Raw genomic sequence first — 12,584 nt, 5'->3', positions numbered from 1 at the left:
GAAAAGCAAAGGAGGAAAGGAAAGATATAAACATCTGAATGCAGAGTTCCAAAGAATAGCAAGAAGAGATAAGAAAGCCTTCCTCAGTAATCAGTGCAAAGAAATAGAGGAAAACAACAGAATGGGAAAGACTAGAGATCTCTTCAAGAAAACCAGAGATACCAAAGGAACATTTCATGCAAAGATGGGCTCGATAAAGGACAGAAATGATATGGACCTCACAGAAGCAGAAGATATTAAGAAGAGATGGCAAGAATACACAGAAGAACTGTACAAAAAAGAGCTTCATGACCCAGATAATCACGATGGTGTGATCACTGACCTAGAGCCAGACATCCTGGAATGTGAAGTCAAGTGGGCCTTAGAAAGAAAGCATCACTATGAACAAAGCTAGTGGAGGTGATAGAATTCCAGTTGAGCTATTCCAAATTCTGAAAGATGATGCTGTGAAAGTGCTGCACTCAATATGCCAGCAAATTTGGAAAACTCAGCAGTGGCCACAGGACTGGAAAAGGTCAGTTTTCATTCCAATCCCAAAGAAAGGCAATGCCAAAGAATGCTCAAACTACCGCACAATTGCACTCATCTCACATGCTACTCAAGTAATGCTCAAAATTCTCCAAGCCAGGCTTCAGCAATACGTGAACCGTGAACTTCCTGATGTTCAAGCTGGTTTTAGAAAAGGCAGAGGAAACCAGAAATCAAATTGCCAACATCCACTGGATCATCGAAAAAGCAAGAGAGTTCCAGAAAAACATCTATTTCTGCTTTATTGACTATGCCAAAGCCTTTGACTGTGTGGATCACAATAAACTGTGGAAAATTCTGAAAGAGATGGGAATACCAGATCACCTGACCTGCCTCTTGAGAAACCTATATGCAGGTCAGGAAGCAACGGTTAGAACTGGACAAGGAACAACAGACTGGTTCCAAATAGGAAAAGGAGTATGTCAAGGCTGTATATCGTCACCCTGCTTATTTAACTTATATGCAGAGTACATCATGAGAAACGCTGGGCTGGAAGAAACACAAGCTGGAATCAAGAGTGCCAGGAGAAATATCAATAACCTCAGATATGCAGATGACACCACCCTTATGGCAGAAGTGAAGAGGAACTAAAAAGCCTCTTGATGAAAGTGAAAGAGGAGAGTGGAAAAGTTGGCTTAAAGCTCAACATTCAGAAAACGAAGATCATGGCATCTGGTCCCACCACTTCATGGGAAATAGATGGGGAAACAGTGGAAACAGTGTCAGACTTTATTTTTGGGGGCTCCAAAATCACTGCAGATGGTGACTGCAGCCATGAAAGTAAAAGACGCTTACTTCTTGGAAGGAAAGTTATGACCAACCTAGATAGCATATTCTAAAGCAGAGACTTTTTTTGCCAACAAAGGTTTGTCTAGTCAAGGCTATGATTTTTCCTGTGGTCATGTATGGATGTGAGAGTTGGACTGTGAAGAAGGCTGAGCGCCGAAGAATTGATGCTTTTGAACTGTGGTGTTGGAGAAGACTCTTGAGAGTCCCTTGGACTGCAAGGACATCCAATCAGTCCATTCTGAAGATCAGCCCTGGGATTTCTTTGGAAGGAATGATGTTAAAGCTGAAACTCCAGTACTTTGGCCACCTCATGCGAAGAGTTGACTCATTGGAAAAGACTCTGATGTTGGGAGGGATTGGGGGCAGGAGGAGAAGGGGACAACAGAGGATGAGATGGCTGGATGGCATCGCCGACTCCATGGACGTGAGTCTGAGTGGACTCCGGGGGTTGGTGATGGACAGGGAGGCCTGGCATGCTGCAATTCGTGGAGTCAAAAAGAGTCAGACACGACTGAGCGACTAATCTATCTGACCTGATCTTCAGCGATGGAGAGCCCTGGTTCTCTTCCTTCTGAGGGCCCAGTTTTCCAGTTGGTATGTTGTTTCCAAAGATACTGGGCATATAGCTCAAAGTCCACAGTCTGGCCCAAGATGGAGTCCTGCTTTCAAGATAGAGCCTGTTCTCTTTCCTCCTTCATTCCCCCTTCTTGATGCTCTTAACTCATAGTATGAGCATCATTCATAGGGATATATTGCACCCTGGCTCTCCGACTGCCAATTTGGGAGAACACCACCAACCTTTGGGTTACAAAGTTCATAATACATTGTAAGATGTTGGGTCCACAAAGCAGAACTATCAAGGCAACTATAACAATGTTCCACCAATCACCCCTCACACAAGATAGTACCGAGGTCCAGAAAGGAATGTTTTTATTTGACATTGCTTTTACCTGGTTTTTCATGTCATCTATGAAGTGACTTAGCAGTAGCAGCAAACCAGCTGATACATTGCTGGAGAAGGCAATGGCACCCCACTCCAGTACTCTTGCCTGGAAAATTCCATGGGCGGAGGAGCCTGATAGGCTGCAGTCCATGGGGTCGCTAAGAGTCAGACATGACTGAACGACTTCACTTTCACTTTTCACTTTCATGCATTGGAGAAGGAAATGGCAACCTACTACAGTGTTCTTGCCTGGAGAATCCCAGGGACAGGGGAGCCTGCTGGGCTGCCGTCTATGGGGTCGTACAGAGTCAGACACTACTGAAGTGACTTAGCATTAGCAGCAAAGCAGCTGATACATTGCCAGATAAATCAAGAATATATACACAACATTCAGCCTTAATTATAGCACAGGTACCTCCTTGAGCAGCTGTAAGCATTTCCAAAACCATTGTTTTGAATTACCGCTTTTGTTACTTCTATGAAACTGGTGTTTACATAATATGTAACCCCATGACCCAAGCCTATTGACTGTAGATCTGGCTTACACCGAGAGAACAGGGAGAGACTATGATTGACAAGAGAAAGGAAAGTCTATTTTTGTTGTCCCAGAAAAGAGTAGAGTGGTTTAAAATCTCCTTGGCAGAGCGGTGACACCTGCCAGGAATGTCCATCCATCACAGACAGAGGCACAGCCCCACAACAGGCCCCCTTTGGGGCCTCCCGTATACAACTTCATCCACAGAATAGCCATGGAACCACGGGGTTATCCTGAGTCTGAGCAGAGCTGTTGGAAGCAAGTCCACCCAGGAGCAGTCAGTCTCTATGATCCATTTGGAGAGTGTCTCTTTAAGTGTCTAGTTGGTTCGTTCTACCATCCCAAAACTCTGGGGCCTATAGGCAGTGTGCAGTTTCCATTTGATGCTTAAAGTTTTGCTTACTTGTACTAAATCAGCTACAAAAGCTGGGCCATTGTCTGATCCAAAGCTGGTAGGAAATCCAAATCTGGGAACTATTTCCCTAAGCAGGCACCAGGCTACTTCTGATGCTTTTTCAGTCCGGGTAGGAAAAATTTCTACCATTCCGAGAACGTACATACCATGACAAGCAGGTAATGGTAGTGTCGGTGAGGTTTCATTTCAGTGAAGTCTGCTTCCAGGTGTTCAAAGGGAAGCGTGCCTTTCAGCTGAATCCCTGGAGGCTTCTGTCTATGCCGAGAGGCAGCATTACCCTGTGAGCAGGCAGTGCAGTTCTGAGATTCTGTCCTGCCTAGGGAAGAGAGGCGGGGAACCAAGAAATACTTTCGAATTAGCTCTTCCAGTTTATCATGGCCTAGGTGGGATGCTTGGTGTGTTTGGCTTACCAGAGTGGGTGCCAGCTCCTCCGGTACCAATAATTTGCCACTTGGAAATTCCTACCATCCCTTTTCAGTCTTGATGGCCCCTTCCACTTTGGCTAGTTGGTTTTGGGCTTCAGTGTATTTTGGAGACGCCAGAGTTAGCTCAGGCAGCTCTGCCAATACGAGAGCTTTAATAGGGGCTTCACTTGTCACCTCCAAGCCCTCAGCTGCTTGTTTAGTGGTCTTATCTGCCAGTTTGTTTCCCCGAGCCTGGGGAAACATCCTCTTTTTGATGTCCTCGGCGGTGTATGACTGCAACCCTTGCTGGGTCCCAGACAGCATCTAATAGGGTCAGAATTTCTTCTTTACTTTTAATGACCTTTCTGTTGGCTGTCAGAAGACCTCTCTCTTTCTGTAAAGCCCCGTGTACATGTAAAGTAGCAAAAGCATACCTGGAGTCTGTGTAAATGTTTGTCTTCTTGCCTTTTGACAGCTGGAGGGCCCAGATTAGAGCATATAGTTTGCCCCATTGAGCAGACCAGTGTGATGGCAGAGAGCTAACCTCACCGATGGTTTCTTCCATGACTACTGCATATCTCGACAGTCATTGTCCTTGTTTCACCAGGCTGGTGCCATTGCTGTACACGACCCAATGTGGGTCTGGGATTGGCTGGTCTCTTAAGTCAGGTCTGCTGGCATAAACTTCTAGGATTTCCTTGCAATCATGTGAGGGCCAGGGCTTCCCTCATAGCTCAGTTGGTAAAGAATCTGCCTGCAATGCAGGAGACCCGGGTTCGATTCCTGGGTTGGGCACATCCCCTGGAGAAGGAAATGGCAACCCACTCCAGTATTCTTGCCTGGAGAATCCCATGGACAGAGCCTGGCAGGCTACAGTCCATGGGGTCGCAAGAGTCGGACACGACTTAGCGACTAAGCTGCTGCTACTACTACTACTACTACAAGTGAGGGCCCACCTTCTCCCACAGGAAGGAGAGTGGCTGGATTCAGGGCCTGACAAGGCTCAATAGCAACACGGGGGTTCTCACATAACAGTCCCTGGTATTGAGTAATCCGGGATGTCGACAGCCATTTATGGGGGTCCCCTCGCAGGAGAGTATTGACCTCATGCATGACTTTTATGATCAAATCTTGGCCCAAAGTCAGCTTGGTTGCCTTCTGGACCAGTAAGGCAACCACAGCAACTGCCCATAAGCATCCTGGCTACCCAATGGCAACATTGTCCAGCCGTTTCAAGAGATAAGCCACAGGTCTGTCCCATGTCCCCATAGTCTGGGACAACAGTCCCATAGCTACCTTGTCCTTTTCAGTCACGTAAAGAGTAAATGGCTTAGCAAGGTCTGGCAGGCCCAAGGTGGGTACTGACATAATTGTAGTGGGTTTGAGTTCTATTACCACTGGGACTTGTTTTGCAAGCCTGGGAGGGTTGTCTTCCACCCAGACCTGAGGGAATTGTTGAGTTAACTCTCTCTCTCAATGGTTCAGCCCATCCGGTTTCCCTTCCAGGAGATGGTGTAACCTCCATTCATCTTGGGGGTTACTGAGAGTAAGAGTAAATAAGTGGTGAAGCCCACTCAAAAAGTGGGTCTTTCATGGGGGGGAAAGGTCACTTGTGCCCCCAATTTAGACAGCAAGTCTCTTCCCAACAAAGGTACTGAGCATTTAGGGATGTATAAAAATTCATGAGTCACTTGGTGTCCCCCCATCTGACATTTTCGGGGTAGACTTGAAACACAAAGTCTGCATTTATCACCATCTGAGACCCAGCAGCCTCTGGATCTATTGGCATATAAAGTACACAGGCCTCGCACAGTCTTTCATAGAACTCAGAGGGTGATTCACTTTCCCTTTGAATCACTTTGACGGGTTTTGCCCTATTTATAGGTTTTTGGCCCCCCTCTTGAGACCTTGTAAAACAGCTGCCTGATCTCTCCAGGCAGCCCCTCCCTTCCTCTGTGTTACAGTCCCAGCTGGGCCTCTAATCGGGGGTGGCTAGCTCTGCCCACTGCTGCGGGTTTGCAGTACCCTCGGGTGCCACTTCTCTTAACCATTTTCTGGCCTTGGGATCCTGTGTCTGTTCTCAGTGATGAAGAGGGAGACTAGTAGTTGGATTATGTCATCCCATGTAGGGCTGCTGCTGCTGCTGCTGCTAAGTCGCTTCAGTCGTGTCCAACTCTGTGCGACCCCATAGACGGCAGCCCACCAGGCTCCTCCATCCCTGGGATTCTCCAGGCAAGAACACTGGAGTGGGTTGCCATTTCCTTCTCCAATGCATGAAAAGTGAAAAGTGAAAGTGAAGTCGCTCAGTCATGTCCGACTCCTAGCGACCCCATGGACTGCAGCCCACCAGGCCCCTCCGTCCATGGGATTTTCCAGCCAAGAGTACTGGAGTGGGTTGCCATTGCCTTCTCCGCATGTAGGGCAGTGGGTTCGAAAAATAGTCTCCATTAGCCTAATCTGGTAATAATAGGCTACAGGGGGCTGATGGTAGTGGCCGTCTGCCCCCTGAACCGGAGGCTGCTGTAACTCTCTGAGGGGCATTTGTAGCGGGGCCCTTTCCTCTGGCTCCTTAGCAGAGCGCAGCCTCTGTTTGATTCTGGTGTCTCCTTTCCCCTTCCTGTCAGTACTCACTGGGAGAGACGGGTATAGCTTGGGCGGTTCGGCTGAAGCCGGATCCTGAAAGTGTTGGCCAGAGGCTTCTGCACTGGGATCAGAGCCTGCCAAGGTGGTGGCTCTACGACCTCTGGGAGAGCTGGTGGAGGAGCAGCGGCTGCTGCAGGAACTTCACCTGGCCCTGGATTGGGCGTTAAGGCAGCCTCCGGTCCTAGTGGAGCAGTGGGCAGCTGGCACGTCATCATCCAGTATGGCGGGGGCAAGGAGGGGGGCAGGTCATCCTCATCCAAATCCTTCCAGATCCCAGAGGGAGAAAGGGGATCGGCATGTCTTCACCTGCCGGTCAGCATGGCCAAACCAGACCACCACACGGTTCAAGACTGTTTCTCCCTAAAGTCCGTTCTGCCTTGATGGGCTTGATCAGGTGCGGATGAAAACACAGAGGGGTTAAATATCCCATGTCCCAGGCCGTCTCCAGAAAGGCCAATTCATACTCACTTATGTATCCCCTTCCTTCTAGCCTGACAATTATGAGGGGGTCAAGAATTTCACAGCAGACAGGACACCTCCTGGTGGAGGGAAGAATATGAGCACACAAGGACCAAGTTTCTTCTCCTAAAAAATCCCCTCGCGATTGCTTGGTAATAATTTTCCCTAAGACAGCGTAGACACACCTCCTAAATGACCTTCACAAATTTCCTCCCTAAACCCTAACATGCTCGTCGACCTGTGTAACAAGCAATCGCTGCCTGCCTATTCCAGGCTCCTGTAGGTCTGTGCCCCTTCTAGTCCCTCCCAGGCAGGTGATCAGGCCCCCTCTTCCACTCTGCCAGGTAGGTTCCTCCTCACCTGAGTGCTAAGTTCCCCTGCTGCCGGCCACTACCTGCTAACATGAAAGGTCCAGACGTTGAGAAGCAAAATCCTTCCAGAAGGGCGAGGCACCTTCCCCCCTCTAGAAGATTCAAGTCGGATAGTCCCAAATGGGACTTGTCTCCTCAAAGTGAGGAGTTTCCTGGCCAATGCACCAAATGTTGTAGCCACACGTTCCAGGAAACAAACTCATTTAAAAGGACAATGCATATAGTGAGTGCAGTCTATTACACCAGTGGGCCCAAGGTAGAGTCTCCTCTTAGCCAAGGACCCTGACCGGTTTTTGCGAAAACGTTGTATACCCTAAGTGTACGTGCACAAACCCACCTCCCCAAATTCCCTGACAATCAAAGTTAACCCGTGATTCATATGCCTTAAGCTTAGGTAACAGTGGACAATTATCAATAGGCCTGTGGTCATACCCCAATAAGCATAATAGAATGTATGATTCTATCCGGTTACACAGATAATTAGGGTATTCTTTTACAATGGGCTTCCCTGGTGGCTCAGAGGTTAAAGGGTCTGCCTGCAATGTGGGAGACCCAGGTTCAATCCCTTGGTTGGGAAGATACCCTGGAGAAGGCAATGGCACCCCACTCCAGTATTCTTGCCTGGAGAATCCCATCGACAGAGGAGCCTGGTGGGCTACAGTCCACAGGGTTGCAAAGAGTCAGACACGACTGAACGACTTCACTTTCTTCCGGGGGCCTGGTTTTCCAGTTGGTATGTCGTTTCCATAGATACTGGGCATATAGCTCAAAGTCCACAGTCCAGCTCAAGATGGAGTCCCGCTTTCAAGATAGAGCCTGTTCTGCTTCCTCCTTCACCACAACTAAGGGTTTGCATGCTGCAACTAAGACCCGGTGCAAGTCAAATAAACAAATAAAAATAAATGAAAGGTTTTCCTGGTGGCTCAGTGTTAAAGAATCTGCCTGTCAAGGCAGTGGACACCGGTTCGATCCCTGGCCTGGGAAGATCCCACATGTCTCGGAGCATTCAAGCCCATGTCCCAGGACTACTGAGCCTGTGCTCTAGAGGCCGGAAGCTACAGCTACTGAGCCCACGTGTTGCAACTACTGAAGCCCACATGCCCTAGAGCCCGTGCTCCGCAACAATGAGAAGCCCTCAAAGAAGAGTAGCCCCTGCTCATCACAACTATAGAAAGCCCTCACAGCAACAAAGACTCAGCACAGCCAAAAATCAGTAAATAAATGAATATTAAACAAAGCAAAGTACCCAGCCACAGTCAAGGGGCAAGGAAGAGACATGGCCCACCCAAGGGCACTTCAAGGGTGTGATGTGTGACTCTATCACAACAGAATGAAGCGTTGGGACCAGCCACCCAGTCTGTCCCCCATGGAGAGCCCTTTGGGAAAAATACAAACTTCCAGAAACATAACAACAGAAAAAATATTAATTCTGTTTAATCCAGTGGAACACTTAGAAAATATCTACTCACAAAGCATCACCTGGAAGAGTTAAATATTGGACAAGGTCAAGTCCTTACCCTTAAAGGGCAGGAGACAAATTCCTACTTAACAAATGAAGATACAAAGAAATCTGGGATAAGTTCAAAAACAGAGATGGTAACAAAGCACTGTGGTTGCATCAGGGCAGCAGCAGTGAGTGGTGGGTGGGCAGGTAGGCAAGTTAGAATTCCAGATGAAATAGCATAAACGAGGTGTGTACTCTGAGTTCCCTGAACTTGTAGCTAAACCGGGGCAGGTGTGGCAAGAGGAGTCCCACAAAGGAAGGCTCAAAGGCTCCACATGAGTGACCCTGGAACATGGGCATTACCTCCATTCCTTTCACCAAGCCCCACCAAAAATGAGAGTAAGGAATCTTTTGAGATTAAAGTTTCACAAAAATAAGGAAGAAAAGATGACAGTGGACAAGTTCCGTCAACAGATTTTCAGAAGGCTGACCAGGGACAGATTCCGGGAGACTGATGTGGTGCTGTGGAGAAAGCTGAAACCCAGCTGTCTCCGGGACTGTCTCCGGGGGTGGGAGAAGAAAGCTGGTTCACGCAAGAGGATCTCAGAAAATTTTAGGAATCGTACGTAGCAGATACAGGAGAAGATGGAGGTGAAGGGTAGTGTTTGCCAGTCCAAGTTCGTACTCCTTGCCACATGACAGGTCAATAACTGGAGAGATGAGTTGTCAGGGCAAGGAACAGAGACTGAGAAGATGGTGGACTTGTGTCCCAAAGAACCATCTTCTTTGAGTTAGAATTCAGGCCATTTTTATACTAAGAAGGGAGGGGGGTGTGGCTGGTTGTTGCAGACTTCTTGGTGCAGGAATCCTTTGTTCCCGCAGCTGTCCAGGTACATCTGGTCACAATGTTCCTATAAACCTCCAATAAGACAAGTGTTATTCTCTATTCTGCAACTTTTTATCTCTATACAAATGGAAAAGTGTTACCCCTTTAAAGGTCAGAGCTCTGAGAAAGGACTTTCAAGTACATTCCAGACTATAGGCAGCACGCTTTGACAGAAGGTGCAGACCCCGGAGAAGTTAGCACAGGCGACGGGGCACAATGGTTACGGCTAGAGGAACAGACCCAACATGGAATCAGGTTTGTTCATCTCTGTCACAGTAGAGCTGAAACACAAGAGGGTTGCCTGAGAGTCTGCACGGGAGCAGTTAGCATTTCAGATCTCACACTCTATCCTGCACAGCCAGGCAACCAACCAATCTTCATCATGACAGGAGACCTGAAAGTTACTCCAGGTAAATTTGAAGAAGAGATGTCTTGACTTCAAGGTGGCTGGGCATAGCCAAGGGCAGGACGGTGGCCAGATGAAGCAGCTGTGGGTGGTAGGAGCTCAGCCAGCAAACCCATCTGGCCCCAGTATGGTAAAGGGGAATAGTCACTTACAGAACAAGGGTCACTGTGCCTCCCAGTTCACCTGAGACCATCCACATTTATCCCCTCTATCACAGTGTGAGTATAGGTGGCTCCCTCTTTCACTCCCAAGAGTATTGCGGTTTGTCTGAGGACACAGCATCTCATCCCAGCCTTGAATGCATCCGTTTCAGTTCAGCCGCTCAGTTGTGTCCAACTCTTTGCAACCCCATGGACTGCAGCACGCCAGGCTTCCCTGTCCATCACCAACTCCCGGCACCTACTCAAACTCATGTCCATCACATTGGTGATGCCATCCAACTATTTCATCCTCTGTCGTCCCCCTCTCCTCCTGCCTTCAATCTTTCCCAGCATCAGGGTCTTTTCCAAGAGTCGGTTCTTCGCATCAGGCAGCCAAGGTATTGGAGTTTCAGCTTCAGCGTCAGTCCTTCCAATGCCTAAATCTAATCATATAAAAACATCCAGACAAACCCCAAATAAGAAATGTTATTAATAAAAATAGACGGGAACAATATTTTTTTAAATGTTAATATCATAAAAAATGAAGAGAGACATGGAAACGTTCCAGGTTAAAGGAGACATGACATCCAAATGCATAGTGATCCTAGACTGGATTCTGTACTGAGGAGAGAAGACGCTGTAGGGTGACCTCTAGGTCCACTGGCAAAACTGGAAGATGGACAATAGATTAGAACTGAATCAATATTGAATTTACTGAAGTTTATGACTACTCCACAGACAAGTAAAATAATGTCTGTATTCTTAGAAAATATCCTCTGAACAATTTGGGGGTAAAATGCATGATGTGTGCAACTTACCCTCAAATGATGGTTTAAAAATTACTTGTATACATGTACACATAAACATAAATATTGACACATATAGACGGACTTGCCTGGAAGTCCAATGGGACCCGGGTTCCATCCCTGGTCCAGGAACTAGATCCCATATTCTGCAACTAAGAGTTCACGTGCCACAACTAAAACTCACACACACCACAGCTAAGACCCAGCACAGCCTAATTAACTAATCAAATGTATGAAAAGAGAAAGGAAGTGGGGCATAATAGCAACAATAGTAAGCTGATAACTATTAGTAAAGGTAATAATAGTAACTAATTAGTTACTATTCTAATAGTAACTAATAGTAACTATTAATAGTATTAATTAGTATTGTTACTAATAATAGTAACAATGAATCTGGATAAAAGGTGTATGGGTGTTGTTTGTACTATTCTTGCAGTTTTTCTTAGGCTGAGATGATTTTCAAAACCCTTTGGGAAAACTGTGATCACCTTATACATGAAGCACTTTGCAATGCAGACATCTGAAAAAGATTCCTTGCTTCACTCTATAGCTGTGTAGCTATGAAAAAAGCAAAGAGAGGGAGGGGGACAGAGAAGAAGTAGTTTAGTCAACTGGGCAAAAACAATAGGAGAAAATGGTCTGTAACCATTGACCAATTTTAATCATGGGGAAATATGTGATGACATCAGTGAAATGTTTATAACAAACATGAACGGGAGGAGATAAAACAAAAAGCCACATGCATGGTGATTTCAGTCATATAAAAATATATATAATTAGAAATTAGTTTAATCTACCAGGCTTTATGTTCATCACATCTTTTTATTGCCATGTTAACTTGCTTCAATACATGATATTTAAAAAAAAATTTGATTAACTTGTTTATCCACTGAACAAATACAAAAACTAGGCAGAGATGGTTTGTCTTTTAGTCAGTTTCATACCCTATAGAGTTTTAAACCTTCCCTTTCAGTTAAGATACATTCTGAGTTTGCTCCTGGCTTTTTATAAACATAAAGGGTAGAGGGGGGTTCCCTGCCGTCTGACAGTTGTGTGGCCTTGAATGATTCCTTTAACCCATTTTCTAAATTGATAGATCTGAGCTAAGGTGTCTGTATGAGCTTCCTGCTTGTTATGGGCTGACTTGTGTCCTCTAAGATTCATATGTTGAAGTCCTCACCCTCTGGTTCCTCAGAATGTGACTGTATTTTGGAAACAGGGCCTTTGAAGAGGTAACTCGGGGGAAATGAGGTCATGTGGGTGGGCCCTGATGAAATATGACTGGTGTCCTGATAAGAGGAGGAGATTAGGACACAAACAGGAAAAGTGAAAGTCGCTCAGTCGTGTCTGACTCTTTGTGACCCCATGGAATTCTCCAGGCCAGAATACTGGAGTGGGCAGCCATCCCCTTCTCCAGGGGATCTTCCCAAGCCAGGGATTGAACCCAGGTCTCCCGCATTGCAGGCGGATTCTGTACCAGCTGAGCCACCAGGGAAGCCCAGACAGGAACAGAGGGTGAACACCTCGTGAAGATACAAGGAGAAAAACAGCCATCTACAAGCCAAGGAAAGAGGCCTCAGAAGAAACCACCCTGCTGACACCTTGATCTCAGACTTCTAACCTGCAGAACTGTGAGAAAATGAATTACTATTGTTGGAGCCCCAGGTCTGCGGGACTTTGTAATGGCAGCCCTGATCGTCCAAGAGGCTGCGGGAGCATTCTGATTCTATACGGTCTCCTTTGATAGTCTATCCTTTCCCAGGACATAGAGATATGTGCCACAAGAGGGCCACGCTGCCCTGAGAGTGGACACCT

The 12,584-nt window shown here is 46.8% G+C and overlaps 1 protein-coding gene across 1 annotated transcript in view; it reads right to left on the bottom strand.

Annotated features, from left to right (window-relative positions):
* The window catches only part of BFSP1 (beaded filament structural protein 1, filensin), a 48,183-nt gene extending 41,714 nt beyond the window's left edge, over positions 1-6,469 (bottom strand). The window contains exons 1-2 of the mRNA XM_010862793.1: positions 6,246-6,469; positions 3,357-3,465 (exon numbers count right to left, since the gene is read on the bottom strand). Of these exons, the coding sequence (XP_010861095.1) occupies positions 3,357-3,465; positions 6,246-6,469 (333 nt within the window). The remainder of the gene's footprint in view (positions 1-3,356; positions 3,466-6,245) is intronic.
* Between the last annotated feature and the right edge of the window lie 6,115 nt (positions 6,470-12,584).

This window comes from Bison bison, unplaced genomic scaffold, assembly GCF_000754665.1.
Source record: "Bison bison bison isolate TAMUID 2011002044 unplaced genomic scaffold, Bison_UMD1.0 scf7180017864484, whole genome shotgun sequence".
In the NCBI taxonomy this organism is placed as follows: Eukaryota; Metazoa; Chordata; class Mammalia; order Artiodactyla; family Bovidae; genus Bison; species Bison bison.
This window is presented reverse-complemented; position numbering and strand designations above follow the sequence as displayed.